The 19,922-nt window shown below is 50.1% G+C and overlaps 1 protein-coding gene across 8 annotated transcripts in view; it reads right to left on the bottom strand.

Annotated features, from left to right (window-relative positions):
* LOC118510328 (filamin-A) overlaps positions 1 to 19,922 on the bottom strand; it is a 35,578-nt gene that overhangs the window by 590 nt on the left and 15,066 nt on the right. For 5 of the 8 annotated variants that reach the window (XM_036051980.1, XM_036051976.1, XM_036051977.1 and 2 more), the window contains exons 2-11: positions 18,615 to 18,795; positions 9,550 to 10,561; positions 9,261 to 9,481; positions 6,991 to 7,139; positions 4,894 to 4,966; positions 4,639 to 4,826; positions 2,623 to 4,227; positions 2,350 to 2,557; positions 2,150 to 2,278; positions 15 to 1,561 (exon numbers count right to left, since the gene is read on the bottom strand). In XM_036051980.1, the coding sequence (XP_035907873.1) occupies positions 15 to 1,561; positions 2,150 to 2,278; positions 2,350 to 2,557; positions 2,623 to 4,227; positions 4,639 to 4,826; positions 4,894 to 4,966; positions 6,991 to 7,139; positions 9,261 to 9,481; positions 9,550 to 10,538 (5,109 nt within the window). In that variant the 5' untranslated portion in view covers positions 10,539 to 10,561; positions 18,615 to 18,795. Of the gene's footprint in view, positions 1 to 14; positions 1,562 to 2,149; positions 2,279 to 2,349; positions 2,558 to 2,622; positions 4,228 to 4,638; positions 4,827 to 4,893; positions 4,967 to 6,990; positions 7,140 to 7,416; positions 8,163 to 9,260; positions 9,482 to 9,549; positions 10,562 to 18,614; positions 19,637 to 19,922 lie in introns of those variants that run through there. The other 3 variants (XM_036051979.1, XM_036051973.1, XM_036051981.1) reach the window with 3 other exon arrangements.

Below are 19,922 nucleotides of genomic sequence, written 5' to 3'. Positions count from 1 at the left end.
ATGACTCATTGTACCTTGCACAAGATGGTCCGGTCCTTTTGACTCTCGCGCTGCATCTCAACCCGGAACGCACCCTTCGGTCCTCTGACTCGCACCGTCAGCTGCCCAGCACCGGCACCTCGCGTATCCACAATAAACCTCGACTGGAACGTGGCCAACACACCGTGCTCGATGCCGGGCCCGTACACTCGCACCTTACTCGCGTCCGGAGCTCCAACGACGCGCAGCGTGTACGGTGACCCAGGCACATGCTGTCCACCGTACTTGATCGTCAGCGTATGTCGTCCCGGTTCCTGTGGCTTCACGTTCAACGTGAACGTCGCATCGCCGTGATCGTACAGCTCGCAGTAAGCGACCTTCCGCGGACCGGCACAGTGCGCCGTCAACTCGCCAGGTCCGGCACGTCGCGTATCGATCCACGATTTAATCTCCCGGCCAACGACTCCATTCCGTAGGCCCTCCCCGGAGCATAGAACCTTCGCCGCATCAACCGCCGGTCCGACCGGTATCGTCAGAGGACATCCCTTGATGATCCGTCCGTTCCATTCCACCTCCAGACTCAACGGTCCTCCGGTCGATTTGTGCGGATTGTACGACGCCAACCAGATCAGTTCGTTGGGCCGTGGCTGCAGCAGCGTCACCGGAAGCGATTCTCCATCATCGTACGACATGTGGACCTCCGGCTTCCCGGACATCGCATCCGTCGCGTCGATCGTGAAGTGAGACACCTCGCCCACCTGTGCCGTCGTGAGCCCCCGACCCGTCAACACCACCCGATCCGAGCCGATCGTCATGCCGGTCACATACACGAACCCGGGACTCTGCGATATTGGCAGTCCGGACCAGGTCAGGTCGAAGCTGTGCTCTCCCTTGCTCAGACCATCGTCCGACAGGAACAGGACACTCTTCCCATTGCCCTGCTTCTCCACCATCACCTCCGCATCGTCCACGTAGCACGTAAGCTCACCCGGTCCGGCCATCCCCGTGTCGAACACGATCTTGCTGGGCAGCACCAACTTCCCGCTTCCGTCGAGCAGCGATCCCCAGCCACCGATCGGTGTCACCTTGGCCGGATCGAGACAGGAAATGTTCCACGGAGAGCCAGGCAGCGGTCCCCGGTTCGTACAGCTCGCCCGGATCTCGTACCTGCCCACCGTGAGGATCGTGTAGAAGATCTTCCACTGGTTGTTGCCCATGTTCTTGATGCGTGGTTCGATCCGTTCCGCCTGCTCATCGGTTCGCTCGATCTGTACGTTCGGCGTCGTGGGACAGAACACCACGAAGGACGTTTCTTTGCCACGGTGTGCGATCTCGAGTCCGTTGCCGGACGCGTGGCTATCGCTCTTGCCACCGGCCGACTGGACGGCGAAGGTGATCGGTGAGTTGGGCACCGGCTCGCCACCGTACATGATCGTGGCCTTGTAGTGGCCGGCCGCCTGTGGCACGAACTCGATCGAATGTTCGTAGTCGTCCTGCTGGGTGAGCTTGACGGGCACGTTCTGGCCGGTTGGTGAGAGGACGGTCACTTCGATCTCCGCCACACCGGCCGACTCGGATTGGACTGTGGACAGGGGTAAAGAAATTGGCGTTAATGTGAGGAGCTGTTGAAACAATGTTACGGTGTTGGAGAAAAACAATGCGACCACTCAGTGAAAGCTAGAAGAGTACGTAGCGGACAAGACTCTTTCAGGACAACTAATTCAGCAACTCTATCAAAGGCAGTCGTGAAGTAAGCCTCGTGGAGGATCTAAGCAGAATTTAAGTTGAAGGCTCCTAACACATCCGAGTTGTCCTGTCTTGACTAGAGTCCGCGAGTGACCGATCAACTTCGAACTCGGTGCAATATCCCCCCGACATCCCTAATGTTCTGGCGTCACAGATGATATAGACCTTGTCGGTTGTTTATTAGACGTAGGATGGAATCGCGTGATTCTCAGAATTAAATAGTAGATCAAACCGACAACCTGTTGGAGGCTTTGAACCTGATTAAGGTAAGCATAGTGATGGAGTAGAGAACTCCGTGGAACAACGATAACGTCTGTTGTCAGTATCAGACCTCAGAGCCTTGGTCTTTGAGCGAGTTTCCCGGAAGAGAATGGATGTCCTGATTAAGCAAAGCTGGTGGTCTTATTGTCCATCGCTCGCTTACCTATCCACGAGATGGGCGAGTTGGCGCACAGGTTCATCTTCGGCACCTTCTGTAGCTGGATCTTGGTCGGATCGTATGATTCGCACGTGTACGGACTGCCCATCAATGGTTTCGATTGGTGGAGGACATCTGCAATTTAGACCCAAGAGAGAGAGAGTTAGATTCCGTACGAACTCATCTTCATCATCGCCCTCGCTTACCAATCAAACATTGACCAACTTTCTGTACGGTGAACTCTGCCTGCAGATGGCCACCCTTCGTCTGGTAGCAGCGGACCGGCAGTGCCTGACCGCCCGGACCCGACACAACCACATCGAACTCACGCGCCGGATGCCCGACGGTGTCGATGGCGAACGAAGTTGTCTTTCCAACGCGTGCCTGATACAGTCCCAACCCGTTCACGGTGATCTACAAAGCAAAAAGGGAGATGTTACTCTGATCGCCCGGGATCGTCTTGAATGCAAGCTACCCACCTCCTTGCTCATCGCCGGTGCCAGGACGTTGATTTCGATGGCTTTGTTCGAGATCGGTACCTGGTTGTACAGGATCATGATCTTGTGCGGTGCGACACGCGTCGGATGGTACACGATCTCCCACACGCCACTGTTCGCGGTGCCTCGGATCGAGTGTGGTACTTCCAGCCCTCCACAGCGCACCATCGACGTGAGCGTTCCCTGGCCGGCTTCGTTCGTGGATACCACCAAGGACGCGGGTTTGTGGCAGTACGCTTCGCCGACCTCCACGATCTTCACCATCGATGGATCGAATACGTTGATCGTGCGCGCTGCGATGAAGTTGCGCGTCTCCTGATCGATGTACCGCACCACATACTGACCGATTTTGGCCGCCTTGAACTCCGCCGCCTTGCGGGAAAGCGTGAACGGGACGAGCTTGTTCTCTGGGTCGAATATTTCCACCGTCTGATCTTCGGCCATCAGCTCGATCAGCGTCGAGTTGCCCACCTGCACGTTCTGCGTGTTTTGTTGGACCTCGCACCGGAACGGACTACCGTCGACGGGCAGATCGTTGAAGGTGATGTTGACAAAGTGTGGCTCACAGCTTTGCGGTATAAACGTCACGTCGTACAGACCGCGGGCACAGGCGGTCACCTCCGCCTTCACGGTGCTTGTTGCTGTGGACACGACCAGCTCGAGCGTTCCCTCGCCGGCACCGGCCGCATCCACGCTGAACGTAAGCGGAACGCCCAACGATGCCATGGTGTTGCGTGGATCGAGCCCACTGATCGACACCCGCGACACATCGAACACGTTGCAGGAGAACGGTGATCCGTTGATGTGTTGATCGTTCGCCGTCACGCTGATCAGATGCCGGCCAACGGACGTCGGTACAAACGTCACCAGATGCACGTCATCCTGGTAGTTGACGCGCGACGTCACGGTGTCACCGGACGGTGAGGTGATCAACACCTGCGGATCGATCCCGTCGAAGCCTTCCAGCTCGAACACGCTCGCACTCTTTACCGGGGCCTGCCGGAGACATTCGCCCGTGGCGATCGCTTTCGAAAGCGACACCGGCGCATGAGTGACGTGACAGGCGAAAGGTGATCCCGGGACTGGATAGCCGTTGAAGCGCACCGACAGCGAATGTGTGGCAGCTTCCGTTGGTTTGAAGTTCACCTTGAACCGAGCGTTTCCCTCCGATTGGACAAAGTTCGGTACGTTCTTCCCTCCGACGGCGACGATAATTTCCAGATTTCCTGCCCCTGCCTGGCTGGCGTTAATGCCGAAGCTAACGCTTTTGCCCACAACTCCCGGTCGAATGTCGGTGACGACGACCTTTTCGGCGGAGTAAGCCTTAAGAAGGAAGGGACTACCTTCCACGTGGCCACTGCCCGGCAAGCGGACCTCCACCGAATGGTCTCCAACTTCCACTGGTTCGAACTTGACACGATAGCCGGCCGGAGCTGCCGGGACAATATCCGCCCGGACGGGACGTCGTGCTGGGCCGAGCACTTCGACGACTGGCGCAATGTCGGATTCGACCACAAAGTCAAACATGTGTCCTACGCTTACCTTGTCGGTAAGATCGCTGCTGACGATGCGTGCCGCTGGTGATACCTAAAACGAAGGAGGAGGAGAGAGAGGGGGAGGGAGAGAGAGAGGGAGAGAGAGATGGAGAGGAGTCAATTTGTGGCCTTTTTCTGGATGGAATCTTTAATAACTCCAAAAAGAACTCTTCAAGTTTACTTTTCCCCGATGTAGCAATCGGATCCGACAACATCTTCCAATCCTGCCAACGCCCGATCGACACATCACTCACTCACTGGTCCGGCCACCGAATGCAACTGCCAACGTGGAACTCGCCCAGAACTTGACGCACTCCCAACATTGCTTGCATCGACACACTTAACGATCGCCGTCGCCCATATTCGTACTATCGATCGGGTGTGTCAATTAAAACCTCCCAGCGAACCCTCCTCATCGGATCCGAGTCCGGGGCAGGGCTGGCTAACTATTCCCCCTACTAACCTTACAGGTGAACGGACTGCCCGGCACGTCCTGCCCGTTGAACCGCAGCTCGACCGTATGGTTCTGTGCCTCGCGGGGCGTGAAGCTGATCGCGTAAGTGTGTTGACCCTGGGCCTGTGCGGACGTCGGTACGCGCCCACCATTGACTGTCACCTCCAGATTGCCCGGTCCGGCCTGTGATGTTTCCACTGCGGAGAGAGAAAAAGCGTTCAGCTACAAATGCTTGCCAGTGTGAAAGGTGCCGCGGAGACTTACCCAAGAATACGACCGGCTTCCCGACGGTTCCATTGTTAACGTTCTTTACCTTGATCGCCGTAACATCGTAGACCTGCAGCAGCATGATGATGAATGTGGCGTTGGTGACGGTGGTGTCGGCCGGACCGATGGAATAGCAACAATGGAAAGCGGGTTAGTGTTTGGGGGATTTTCTGGCGGGCCTCTGCTGTGGGAGAGCTTGATCGGCCCCTTCCTAGCGTTCGGACGTGATCGGAATGACTATGGCATGTGTCAGGCAACTGCTGTGCTAAGCACAAGCCTTTTCTCTCTCTCTCTCTCTCTCTCTCTCTCTGTGTGTGGGTTGGTTGTGTTCAAACACCGTTTTCCGTGGTGGAGAAATTAGCTTCTTCTATGGAACGTTTGCGCAGCAGTAGTTTAATGCGCGTGTGGTGTGCTGCTGTTGTTGCACAAGCGCGAATAAAGTTAATAATTAACGGTAATTATACCGCCCAGCTGTGTGTGTGTATTACGCCAGGGCAGTAAAAATTGTTTCCAAACGGCCAAACGGCTTCCACTAGCTGCTGCTGCACGTGCTAAGTCAAGGGACAAGGGCTTGTTTATCTCTCGCTTCTATTGCCCCACAGGGTCTACTCGAGAGTTCATTCTGCCTGACCTTCTCGGCTTGAAGTTCATACTCTAACACAGCGCTGCTGCCGTTCTCGGCTAATTGAAAACCAGATTCAAGTGTGGGAGTTCTCCATTGGACAGTCCAAAACAGGGGGAGTCTTCAAAACACCAAGAACCAAAGACGAATTTTTGGTGAGCGCTGGGTGCGTGTTTTTAATTGCTTCATTCGTCAAGCTAGAGCGACCACCACAGTCACTTGCTTGCCGTTCGGGGCCCTGTACATGTATATATTTTTAATAGTCACTTTTCTTTTCTTGAAACGCTCCGAAGCGTGGTGAACATCGGTGCAATAAACAAGCGCTCCAGAAAAACCACTGGACACTCATGTTTTTGAGGAAAAAATTTGATACGTTAGAGATGGGTGAAGCATGGGTGAAAATTTGGTTTAAAGTCTACTGCAAGCAAACATACCACCTCAATGCTCTTCACTTTCACGTACATATCGAGTGAGGGAAATATAAATGAAAAATAAATTAACGATCTATATGTTGCATCCCTGTGACAGACAAACACACACACCACACGGTTGCAGCAGCGAGCCGGAAAATCGATCTTCACAATCCACTTTTGTGATCTGATGTGTTTGTTTTCGCTTTGTAAATTGGATGATTATATCATTCGGGACGGCACAAACAACACAGCACACCAACATCGCATTAAACAAATGTTTCCAACCAACTGGCAGCAATTCATGCGTCGAATGAGAGATCACTCGCCATATAGACATAGGCATCGAAAATTGGGCTTATGAAAGCGTGCTTTAGGCGATTTCATGATGTTACTTTGAGGGTAAATATTTTCCTTAGTAAAAGCATTTTTCTTATATGATTTTTGGTTGTACGCAGACATTTTGGAAGACTTCCTCATGGTTGTTGATCATACGGCTATTAGTAGTGCTACGTCATGAGCTACCTCACAAGATCATCTCACAAGATCATAGGTGAGATTAGTCAGCAAGCCGCTCAATTTTAAGTATCTTATTCCTGATTGTATCAACCAACACACTAAACGACGGAAAAATACGCCACTCACTGCTGTCGTCAAGCGCGTAAAGCAGAACCCATGAGTTCCAACGTGTGAGCTAACTCACCAAGGTGAATCTGATCGTTCTCATTTAACTCACCCGTAGTGAGCTTCGGTCGGATAACACAATTCACACCCCTGTTGCTTCTCCCCGGCTTGAACTTCAGCCTAAATTAGCGATGAATTATTAATGATTTGCTTTCCCGAGCAGCCGATCAGGTGGAACAATTTGTATGACGCGTTCTAAGTGATCGTTAAAGACACGGATCGATTGTACAAGCCTTTCCTATTCAATTCCACACCTTCCAGAGACGCATTCCGAAGCGAATTGTGAACGTTCTCGCTGCGATCACACCTCTCTAGCAGGACAGTAAAATTCCCCCAATACGACCTTGAACGTGGAAGAAGAAATGAGCAACCACTTACCTTCGCTGAGTACGGGCTGCCAACGGTCGGTTGTCCCTCGACGGTAACGCTGACCCGATGTTCGCCAACGACGCGTGGCACAAACTCGGCCTTAAACACACCGTCGGCCGTCTGTAAGACCTGCGCCGGTACGGAATGACCGGAGGGGCCTGGAGTGTTTGGAACGAGTACGGTGGGTTTTGATTTTCGGGTTTGGATGATAGTTTCATTACGAGTCAAAAAAAACGAAACACCAAAGTCAGGAACGGCGACTTAGGGCTCGGTTCGCTTACTTGTACTTGTACTAAATACCCAACCCAACGTGCCAATAGGTTTTGTTTTGTTTTTTTACGACAGGAAAGTATTAAGAAACACATTTCTACAAAAGGAAACACTGGAAGCCAACAGCACACTCGCTCATGCAAATAATGGGTAGCATGCAGTAGATGAAGGTAAGTAGGAGCTTTTATTAGTCAATCTATTTATTTTAACCCAAAACCCAAAAACAAACGAATCAACTACAGGGAGGAAAACCCCGGGGGGAGCGAAATTACAATCCGTGATCGTGTTAGGATTTAGTTGTGTGTATGTGTAGGTGAGTGAATAAATACGGTTTAGTGTGAATGATACAAGAGAAGCAATACAGCGGTAAGACTTTAACGAGCGTTTCCAACGTGCAGATGGTCCTCGCAACTTGACAATACATTCCGCCTGCCGAATTGAGGTTATCATGCCTTAAGAGTTAATTCATCTTAATTTATGTATCCAGTATTAATATACGTATTACTGTCGTTCGACTATTAACGTTAACAACACACCGAGCGTACGGGAAGTAGAGGGCGTTAGAAATCTGTTTTACTTGAAATGCTTGGATTAATGTCGCTTCTACTAGTACTACTATTAAGACGTGCGTTTTCCTCGGCTGTTGCACGAATGAAAAAGAAAAAAAAAAACGATGGGTACATCACGATGGCAAACAACGGTGTGTTCAGCGCAGGCAAAATCGCCTTCCACGTCTTGGATTTAGGATGCGCGCAAACAGCGGACAAAATAGCAAAGTTAAGAAAGAATATAAAGCCAACTAGAAATTATTATCTTCTCGGGATCGATCGCATTTTTTTTTGTGAGCAAAATAAGTCAATCAATCAATCAATCAAGAGAGGGGGGGATCTAGTACAAAAGTCTACGGCGCCCTGGAATGTACATGTAAAATAGAAAAGAGGTGAAGACCCCTGGTCAGATTAAAACGATTCATTTACAGCGCTAGAGGGAAGGAAAGTATTTTTTCTTTGGTGGTGTTTTGTGTGTGTGTGTGTCTGTATAAAGAAACTAGACCAAAAATGGGGAAAAAAGGTTAACGATTTTCACATACACACACACACACGGGGACAGAGAGCAATCGATTGTGGTTGAATTTTGGGGAATTTTGAGCTCATCTTCATTCGTCCAGGACTTGTATCGATCTTACTACAACCACAATCATCTGTCTGCTTTTGAGAATTGTTTTACTTATTTTATAGAAAAATATGGACTACGATTTGTGCTTTTTCCCTGCACGACCACAAAACATAACTGTGAAGGCTACGTTTCTGGTCCTATGGAATTATGGAGCTTCACTACTCCCCTATCGTGGTCTGAGCGTCTGCCTCTCAGCGTCCTATCTGCACTGTGCACACGATTTAGCTTGGAGCCTTAGAGCCGATCCTAAATGGGTGAAGTGCTACCGATGGGCCTGGGTTTTACGGGTTTATTACCAGTTCATTAGTAGGTGTGGGACAACTGATCTTGAGGGATGAGTCGCGGCGTGTGAATTTGGAAGTAAATTTAAAGACAACAGATAACACGAATAACTAAGATAGATAGATAGATAGGGTGAGAGAGATAGGGATAGATTTTGATGATGGTTTTTTCTTCCCACCGATTCTAAACGACACCCACTGGTAGGTGAGAACAGAGATGAGAGGATCTTTCGGGAGTTCTAGTAGGATCAATGCTAATCAAACAGATTCTTCAGTACGATCTACCTATAAACACACTCAAACACGCGGGAAAAGAAGAAACAGATGTGTGTACGTGTGTGTGTGTTGAGTGTAGTGTCACGCAGACTACAAAACAATGTCTTACGGTGCTAAAGAAGATAAGGATGCTCACGCAAAACAAGGGAAAACTGCGTTACTTGACGAACCGAACGAAAGTGGTTTGGGTTTGAGACACTGTGTACAATATGCTTAATGGTTACACAAACACTACGCTAGTATCTACTGGACCGGCGACTGGTGGCCACCACCTACCTTCGACGTTCACTTCGATGTCCTCCAGGCGGCCTCCGGCGTGGTTGATGACCAGTGAGTTGGGCATGTGCAGCGGTCCTGGACCGCCGAGCGAAACCTGCGGTCCGGTCGTACCGCCGTTGATGATGACCGTGATCGGGCAACCGGGGACAAGCATTTTGTTGAACGACACGTTGATGATGTGCTCGCACGGTTCGGCCGGTACGAACGAGACGGCGAATCTGTGAAACAAACGAACGCCATTAGGACGCTTGAAGCTGGATATGCGCACCTCCGAGTCGATACTTACTTGGCGTTTCCTTGGGGATGCACCTGCGTGGGAATGTTGTGACCCTTGGCGGAGATCGTAATCTCGAGATTGCCTTCGCCCGCGTCCCCGGCGTCAACGGTGAATTGCACCGGCCGGCCTACCGTACCCTTCGATACGGATCCCACCGCCACCTTGGTGGCGTCGTACGATTTGGCCACGAACGGCGTACCCTGCACCGGGTACCCATTGTACTCCACGTTGATCGTGTGTGCGCCCACATGGTTCGGGGTGAATTCGGCCGTAAATCCGGCATGTATGTCACCGGTCACACGCACCGGCAGCTCACCCTGCGGTCCACGCACACTGACGGCCAGCTCTGCCGCACCACCACCACTCACCGTGATGTGGAACGATGCGGGCCTATTCACCGGGATCAGCTCGAGATTGGTCAAGTTCAGCAGTACCCGGCTCGTATCGGCCACCGAACACACGAACGGACAGCCAATCACCGTTTCGCCGTTAAACTTTATATCGATCAGATGTGGTTTCGCTTGCTCCGGTGTGAACGACACCAGACACCGGCCACCACCGACCACCTGCACATGGTTCGGCACCTCACCCTCGTTGATCGAGATCTCGAGCTGTCCCTCGCCGGCGGCACTGGCATCGACTCGGAACTGGCACGGCTGTCCGACGACTCCACCGTTCACGTCCGTCACCTGGATCAGGCTCGAGTCGTACACTTTGGCGATGAGTGGACCACCGACCAGGGTGGTGCCACCGATCGACGCTTCAACGATGTGCGTGCCGACCTCCGACGGGACGAACTCGATCCGGAGCGCACCGTTCGCGGACTCGTGCGTTACGCGGGCGGACACTTTCGTCTTGCTCGGGGACAGCACGGTCGCGACACAGTCGCTGCCACGGATCGAGGCGCCCGGGGGCGGCAGCACCTCAAAAACCGCCGGCAGATTCGCCGGCACTAGCCGCGTGGACTCACCGAGAGCCGTGAGCCCTGGTGACGACATTATGTTGATATTCCAAGGTGAGCCTGGTAGGAAAAGAGACGAGAGAGAGAGAGAGAGAGAGAGAGAAGAATTAGGACATATGAAGATTGTGTGGGAAATGTAGTTAAGAATTTGCTTGATCTTATGAAGTAGAAGAGGAGATGATCTTGTCGATTATATTCAAAGAAGAGACGAGGTTCTGGACGAGGATGGTGCTATAGGATACTAAGAGAATCCGTGAGGACTAAGTGACTTCATCATATCCCAATTTTCGCTTCAACGGAGTAGACAGTTCTAGACATCATGGGCATCACAGTCATGTCGAAGCAGTGGTCAATTACTCAGTCGGACCGGATGGAAGAGTTGTTATTTTCGACACTAAGTATATCTCCGTAGTCATTATGACTGATGAGGCCTATTGGACGTTAAACGACAGTAATGGGCAGTTGTTAGGATAATTTACGTCTCAGGCTATGTCTTTTCGTTTCAATTCTTCCAATGTACCTCAACTAACTTTATGTGTTTATTCAGACCTTAAATAGCTTACGAGCTCGCATATGCTCCTGAATATGGATTGCCTCTTCGCACGCAGCTACTCTAGCTACTGATACTACTTTTATCTAGCTACTGATAAAAGTATTCAAGGAAGCTGGTAATGAAAAGCCAGAACCCCTCAAGGTTGTACAGGGAAAGGAGAAGATATATTCCTGGTCCATAGTGATATGTCATTCGCCGCCTTCCAAAAATTTCTTTCCAAGGTGGCCTAGTCGTAGCTGTCCTCTCGTATGTTATTTTGCCTTCGCTCCGCTATCACATAGTTGTCCAGCAGGAAGTGTGTCAGCTCGATACTTTAAATTCCATTCGAATCATTGCATGTGCATTGCATTTTGTTAACAACAACGGCACACATGTCGGACAACGAAAGCAACATTGCTTCGCGAAGCTTCCACCGCAAACGTTGTCCTCCATACGGCCACAAAACGGTGCTGGGTCTTATCGACAACCAGCGATCACCTGCCGTAACTACACCAGACGGGAGGGGGCTGTACCGAGACCCATCATTGCAGCTCAAAATGCAGCTCAACACCCTTGTCTTGGCGGTTGCGGGTTTTTGGTTTCCTCCTGCTGCCGGAAAGATGTGGCCAGAGAAAATGCAAACAGCAATTTATGTTTTTCCCTCGCTAGGTTTGCAGTGGGACGCGTTCCGATTACCAAATAAGATTAATAATGAAGCCGATACCGGGGTATCGTGGGTTGGTGGAAGGGAAATGGCAGGGGCAGCTGAACTCAATTGGAGGATTACAAAAGGGGAAGAAGGCAAACAAAGCCACACACACATATGCACCGTGCGGTAGTGAGTCGGAGCTGAGCCATCTTTTGCTCTTAATTGCACGAAGAAATCAGGTTAGAGCGTGGCGTCGCGTGTGAAGTGATCGCGTTTCGCACACCAACCGATCGAATAGGCAGACACACACACACTCACACACAATGCAGTGTAGCGGGAAAATCGGGCATCCCGTCATCCGGCCCCGGAGATTATCTCCAATGATGCGGTTCGGCTTTGGCGCGGTTTGGGATGAGGTGTGAAAGTGCTCGTAACACACATTTGAGCGATGCGAAGTCTTAGAAGCGATCTGGAGGGTCTGGAAGCAGGAGGTTCCCTGCTGCTGAAACCTCGATACACAGTTCTCCTGCTTCTGCGTGTTGCTTTACGATAATCGCTATTCCAATCCGACAGCGATAAAATCACTCGTGGAAGAGGTATTTGTAAATATTAAGTTTTCCCCCCTTGAACGTGCATCTGGGCTGACGGATCTCGATCGATTCAAACGAAACACTCGGATCGTGGATTGTGGATCGTGTTATACAAGCAAGCACACATGAAGACATCGTGCATTGCGCAGTTATTCAACCAACTGCACCGCCTGAACGTGAGCGTGCATGATGGACACGCAGGAATTCGTCAGCCATGCCAACAGCCCGTGGACATCGAAACGTGGCATACACGCTCTTGGCTGTTGTGGGCATGCGGAAATCGAGCTTCAAGCTCCGAAGCCGGGTATGGTGGACTAGTCTTTCCGGTTTTCGGTAGCAGTTTTTCGGTGCGATCTTATCCCATCCCTCGCCAGGCCGTCAGGGACATTCACTCTCGCTTTCGTGACAGCTTGGTAGAGAAACTCCAAACTCCTTGTCGCACGTTCGCATGTGAGGAGAATTGTTTCTTTTACTGTTGATCGATTAATTGATCTTGCTGGGCTGTCCAAACGCCCGGACCGGCTGGCAGACTGGGAAAGGATGGATAAACTCTCTCCAGCAGCGAGTGGTCAAGACCCTTGCGATGTGAAGAAGAAAAGAGAAACTGTGTCTCTCCACGCGCGCGCGTGTGTGTGCGCGCTTGGTCCATTTGGTCGGAGTGAAAGTGCCCAGCGTTCGATGTGCAGGGAAAAACGGTTCATTCCAATCGGACTTGTTCGGACCGTTAAGAGCGCTATTGGCTGCTTGCCCAACACACCCTTTCCAGATCGTACCTCATCGATCGATTCGTCAATCCAGCTCGATCGATCAGGCAGACGACCGGTTTTCGTTAGACACGTGTTGCCCGTTTTTTTTCGGCTGCCCAAAACGTAGGTAATTAACCCACCTTCCCGAGTTGTTTTGTTATTGCTTTTAATTTTATTTCCATCGCTTGCCGGCTGCTCATGCCGTCGAGCATCATCAACACCTTCACCGGGCCCGAGGTCGCGCTTCCGTTCCGAATCGAGCGAAACGAGTGTCCAAAAATTTCGTTTTCACCAGGTTTCATTTTCTTTTGGCCCATCGACGTCATCCCATACCAGGCGTCCTTCTGCGGCATCTTTCTCTACCACGCGCGTCAGTTCTTCTGTTGCGAGAAGGAAAACTCATCTGCTTCGCGGACCGTATGCGAACGGTGCGGGCAGTTTAAGGGGTTGGAAAAAATAAAGCTCCAAATGCGCACATTCGGTGAAAGTTTTATCAATAAACATGAGCCAGCCAGGCAGGCAAGCGCAATTCAGGCAGTGGAGTTCCAGTAAGGTCATTCATGACCACCCCCCCGACAGTGGCAACGCTTTTTGCTGTGTGGGTATAAACAAAGGTTTGTGCTGTGTGTGGCCGACGAGGGAGTTTTGTGTATGCTTCCATCGCAAAGGAACTGTTGATCTAGCGCTGATGGACAAGCAAATGACCTTAAAACATGGAAATGGGTCGGTTTTGCTTTGTTCTCAGCGTGTGTAGTTTTGTTCGGGTAAATTTATTGTTTCACGCGCTCAGTTTAATGTGCTTGGTAGGAAGAGACCGTACCGTTTTTCCGTACCCATGTCTCAGGGACTAATTCGCTGGTCATGATTTTAGGGGCAAATGTCGTGTTGTAGTGAAGAAACTGTTTCTCACAGGGCTAATCTCAAAGCTCCATTAAAGCTAGAGAAAGATTCTAATAAAACTCACGCTCGCGAACCTTTCGTGCCTCCTCGGCGGAGCTAATCGACACGTGGTAAACGTGGCACAGCTCTCGCCGTCTCATATGATTTGCATTTCCCATTCCATAGGCGCGTATGTCATCGAAAGGTGGCTCCGTTCGCCGAACAGAGACTCGGATCTTCATCTTGCCTCCAACGAGATTGGAATGTCGTCTGTCGTTCGGATTTGTTTGTCGATTTCTCGCCAGCAGCACTCCCCACATTCATTGATGGGCGGCTGTTCGAAGGTGTTCGGTAGGGTTGGGACTCAAAATAAAAGAACTGACAACAGTTTCTCCTGCTTGGATTTTGGAGACGTCTCGAAAGGACCGGTTTTTCGTGTCAGCATCGAAAGAGTGGGAAAGGGAGGACGAAGGTGTGCTTAAAATTATCATCTATTCCGGCAAAATCCGAAAGGTCCAACAACCGCACCGAGCTCGAGCAATTTCACAACAAAAGACTCCAGTATGTGAGCGTGCGCGAAAAGCGACGAACCCGCTTAAAATGCTTTTTTTTTCCTGACGGTAAATAAAATTCAGCTGGTGAGTAATGGAACCTGTGCGTACTAAATCACGTCCATAAACAGTCGGCCAAAAACTTTGGACAGTTCATCGACCGGCGCAAGAAACAGAAAGCATTATTCCGGCTAGTTTTGTGTGTGTGCGGTGCGGTGTGGTGAATTAAAATAATTCAAATGCTGCACGCTTCATTTTCGACCATCCAACACAAATTACGCGTGTTACGTATTGTTGAAGGAAGGCAACAAAAAGCAAAACGATAGACACGTACAACTCCAAACGCTCCACTGCAAGAAAAGCAAATCAATCATCACTCATTAACAAATCGTACCACGTTTTGTACGTTGCCCAAAAGGAAGGCAGGCCCAATGAAACCTGCCCGAAGGTTGCATAATACGTTAAAATGTGAATATTAACAAACCCCTTCCTGTGGACAGGTGCTGCTGGCTTTCCAACAAATCCCACCGGAAGTTAGCTGTCCACTTGTCACTTGTTCGAACTCTGGATCGAATTAACTGCAGGCGACAAATCGATTTAGCTGCCGCTTGTTATAAAACGCTTAAGGTTTACCGAAGCCGACAAGACAAAAAGTCGGCCCAAAAAGCCCTTTCACAGCCGCCGGCACTGTTGACGCAATTGTTGCCGTGGATCAGCCCGCGATCACAAAATGGAAACTGTTTGCTTTCGTTTCTAGCCACTGCTACCGGTCCAAATACGAACAGCAGGCGAATTCTAGAGCAGAGCGGGCTTTTTAAAAATTCGCACTAACGAAATACTTATGTGAATGGCATTTTAATGAGAAAGTGAAATAAACGGGTGTGTGTGAGTCTGCATTGACCGTCACACGATGCTTATGATGCTGTGTGTCCATTTTTCCCGTGGCGCGTGTTGCGTTTGTCCGTCTGTCTGTCGCTATCGGTTGGTGCAGACCAAAACTTTCTCATGTTGGAAAATTCGATATGTTTCACCGCCGGAGCGGGAGGCCCTCCGGGACGCTTTAGCTTAACAATAACAAACAACGTACCACCCATTTGCAGTCGCCCAAATGGTACATGCCGACTGAGCCAAGATGCTGCTGCCCATCAGCAACTTTCTCCCAGCGTGGCTCTTCTTCGATGCACATCCAACTGCACACACGCTGACTGCAGATTGGTGAAAAATTACCCCGACGAGACACGAGACGCTGCGAGACAGGGCTTCGTTTTTGAGGCCCCATTAAGCATTGTCACGGTCGATTGGTGCTGCCGGAAGCCACCGCTTTGCATGCCAGCTTTAAAATCTGTTTTATTACGTAAATTACCCGAACCGGCACCGGGCTAATCGTTGGATAATTAAGCACACAGCATAAGCCACACAGTACGAAATCGGTGATTTTTCTTTTTTTGGCTGGAATTTAATTATTCACCCCCCAAAAGTGAGAATATTTTCGTCCGTTGTGCGTAGGCATTATATAAAGCAGTTCAAGAAACGATACGCAAGCTTTCAATCATTTTATGCCCGTGTGCACGCGCATCAGATAAGAGTTCACGGCATACGATCACAATTACACTGCCGCAATTACATCGCAATTCACTGTGCATTCACTTGCATTTATTAGAGTTTATTTTGCATTTTGAGAAATGGGTTTCGATGCGTTTAGCGATCGCTTAACAGAACGTACGGTTCGCTTTCTCTTGCAGCAACACCTCTTGCCTGTGGTGCTGTCGAAAGTACGCTCACCGATGTGCATCTGCAGCGGATACTGCTCGATCTGCTTGCTTGCCTGCCTCTACATGCGGCCCTTGCGATGATGGATCATCGACAGGTGCCGATGAAGCTGACTGAGTGAGGAGAGAAAACTGACGATCGTTATCCCGGTCGGCAATGTGCCAATCTCTTACAAATGTATTACAACAAGGGAGATTTAGGTGGAAGCTCAGCTTCGAGTTTCGTAATGCAAGATCGGTATGTCATCGACCCACACCCTAGCGTGTCTCTTCGCTTTAACATTCTCGCCTGTTGAAGCGTTGTTGACGGTTCTTCTGCCCTTCGCACGGGGAGTGCCAGTCAGCATAAAAAGCAACAGCAAGCAGCTGAGTGTGTCATCAACCTTGAGACTGTCGGTGTTTGTGTTTGGTAAACGGAGTAAGCAGTTCCCCGAGGACAGTACAAAAAAGCGGTTTAACTTTTAATAAACAGTTCTGGGTAGAAAGAAAAAGCGAGCTGGGGTAGGCAAAACTAATGAAGGAGAACTCACAAAACGATCGTGCCCATAAGCCGATTGATCGACGAGGAAAACAGGCTGGTTTTACAATGCAGCACGCTTTTGGGTGTGTGTGTGGTACCGTTGCACCTTCCTAACGCACCTTCGAATGCATTGAGTCACCATAAAAAGCAACACTCCTCAACAACAGCCCACGCACACGGGAGATCATCTCGCTAAAGCTGCAGGAAAGAGAGCTGCTGGCGAAGCAAAAAGGGAAAATACATTTAACCGCCGTACACGGGAAACGAGTTTTCCCAAGCTTACGGAGTTTACAGACTGGTTTGAACGGTCACGGCATTCACAGTCCGTTCCGTAGTATTTTTTGCTTCGGTCTGTTTTTGTCTTTACCAACCACGCGACTTTTGTACTTTGTTTTAACACAAACACGGCCCACAGATCTGGTGAGTGTAAAAGGTCTCTCGCCCCGAATCTACAGAAGGGTTGGCCTTCGACGCAAAACGACCATCGTGCCGGTCCGCGAACGGCCTGGCAAGAAGCTGTTGCAAATGTGTCGCGTTTAAAGAAAAATGTCTTCCGCTCGTTGTTGTGGTAAGTGATAAATCTTATCATTGTTTGGCTTCTTCGCTCACTGTCTTGAAGGTTACCGCAGCAAGATGGTACGACAAGCAAGAAGTGTAACTTAAAGAAAGACATACAAAAACAAAAGCAAAATGGCACTATTGTTGTCGCTGACGAGTACCACCAATCATCTCGCAAACGATGCGTAAGAAAACTGAAACGGCTTTTCTTGAGGTTAGGAGGTTTGGCTTGAGATTCGTAAGGCGAATAAAGGTATGTACAGGGTCACCAGCTATGGCCGGGTGGGTTGTGAATGCGTTGCAGACAGGATGTAGGGTAGGCTGACCCTAGCCGAACGATTTCCTGCCTCAAATTGAATAAGCCATACCATGCATGCCCGGTCGTGGAAAATTGTCTGCCTAACCTTGATTCGATGTCTTAAACGGTTTCTTAATCTCAACGCCGGGCTTACGGTGGGAATAAGTGAATGTTGGTCTTAATTTTTCCATATGCAAAAAGCAACCCTCCCAGAAAAGGCCAATCAAGCAGCAGGGCATGCATGAGCTGCATTAAAATCCGCATCGAATTTGCTGATGCCTTAAAAATCTGGGTTAGAGCTTTTTAATTACAAACCCCAACATGGGCATTCATACGTACATCTATCCACCAAGGAAAGTACCGTTCTAATGGATGGTACCACGCCTCCTTTCGCTGGAGAATTCTATTTCATCATCATTAATCTCGACGAGAAATGCATTCCAAATGGGGAAAGCCGGGAAAGAATTATGCTCCCTCGCCCTGATACCATGGAACGGAGGATACCATTCGAACGGTATTCTACAGCGCACAGGTTGCCCTTAACAGTAGATAGCATCCAACTGCTGCACTCGGCGGAAAGCTTTAGCCATGGCCAGATCCCTTCCGATCGTTCTCCCTGCTTGTGTTTCTTTAATCTGCCTGCAGACCCTTACCAGAGATCGCTCAGCTCAGCCTGAGCCGGGCTCTTGGAAGCAAGAGCGAACGAACGGAGCGACGGAATTGAAAAGCCGTCCAGAATCTGGGTCAAGCTACGACTGTGCGCGAGTGTTGGGAATACGTTGAACTCCAGAGCACGCGAGGTTGCGGAGTTTTCAACTGCTGGATGCTGGAGTTCTACGGCTCTGAAGGTGTGTTTGTGAGGTCGGTGTGCGAAGGTAATGGTATGTAATTGCACCACAATCGAGCTCTCGCGCTGCTAATTTTAATGTGGCATTTCAATCAATCTAATAATTTTCGGAGAGGTGGCTTAGTTGGGATTGAAAAGATTTAACGGCTTTAACGCACGAAGAATAGAACTTACGATTCTTTTAGTTATCCTATCGTTAAACGTTGCCCACTGGTCACTCCACCGCCGGAAGCTTGCTGCCTTTGCTGATGCTGCTTTTCTCGTTGAAGCTGCTGCTGCTGACGATCGATTTGTGTATGGATTTTGTGGAACAAAATCAACGACGTACAACATAAAGCTTAGCTCGAATAACCGACTGCAGATTAAGGGGGGTGGAGGAGGCGAAACGTAAGCGACGACTCAACAACGAAGGACAGAATTTCTTCGTCGATCTTTCTGCCCTGTATCGCGCATACTACCAAGCATACAAAGCTACCCAACACCAACCAACCCAGAGTTGCGTTTGAGATGCGTTAAGCCGTGGGGGATTTTGAATCGTGGCATTTTAAATCGAAACAGACACACACGCACACGCTCTGTGTTATCTTTGCTTGATGCTAATTCTTCTCGCCACACGGAAAACCAAAGGCCCAGCGCTGCTCACGCATTCCACACGCACTCCGCGTCTTATTAACATCCCAAATCACCAGCGTCCTAAATTATGCGCGATCAGTACACGAAAGAACGAGGAAGAAAGCTTTAGAAAGCTAAAATTCCAAAACAAAACAGGCGAGATGAGAAGACTGAGGTGGAACAGCAACAAAACAACGAAAGCGCAGCGGGAAAGAACTTGTTGATGTTGCTGGTGCTGCTGTGTCTTGGACGGCTACCAATGATCCGAACGATGCATCCAGGAAGAAAAGGGCGATGTGTTGAGAACGGAAAGGTAAAAGAAGGCAACACGGCAAAGGTAGCCGTCACAACAGCCAGCCAACAGCAGCGTTGAAATCAGCCGAGAAGGCCCTGTAAACTGCTCGCCGCCAGTCGAACTTGTCACGTCATCTTGTGTGTGTTGCTCGGGAGATCTTTTGCGTTGCTACGATCACATTCAAGATGGCTTCCTGTTAGCGGGTAGACCCGAACGGTCGGTCAGATCACTCGCGATCACGCTGCCAATTCACGACGCGAATTATGTGCTCACTGTGGCGACTTTTCGTATTTACCCTTTTCGTACCCCTTTTTTCACATCACTTCGCGTAAGAAAAACAAAAAAAAAGACACAAGGCGCTCACTCGCTCCCCCCCCGGTGGGTGACACGGTTTAAAGTCGCGAGATGGAGCCACCGTCCATAGCGCGGGGTGATGCAGAAGAAAGAGCTTGCGAGGCAGCGTCGTTTCACTCGCCGCAGCGAAATTCCCACATGCAAACTCTTATATTTTTTTGCTGCTACGCTTGAGAAACGGGACAAGAAAACCGCACCGCGCAAATATTTGCGCCCGAAGC

This window comes from Anopheles stephensi, chromosome 3, assembly GCF_013141755.1.
Source record: "Anopheles stephensi strain Indian chromosome 3, UCI_ANSTEP_V1.0, whole genome shotgun sequence".
In the NCBI taxonomy this organism is placed as follows: Eukaryota; Metazoa; Arthropoda; class Insecta; order Diptera; family Culicidae; genus Anopheles; species Anopheles stephensi.
The sequence above is the reverse complement of the archived record's forward strand: the minus strand, read 5'-3'. Positions and strand labels throughout refer to the sequence as shown.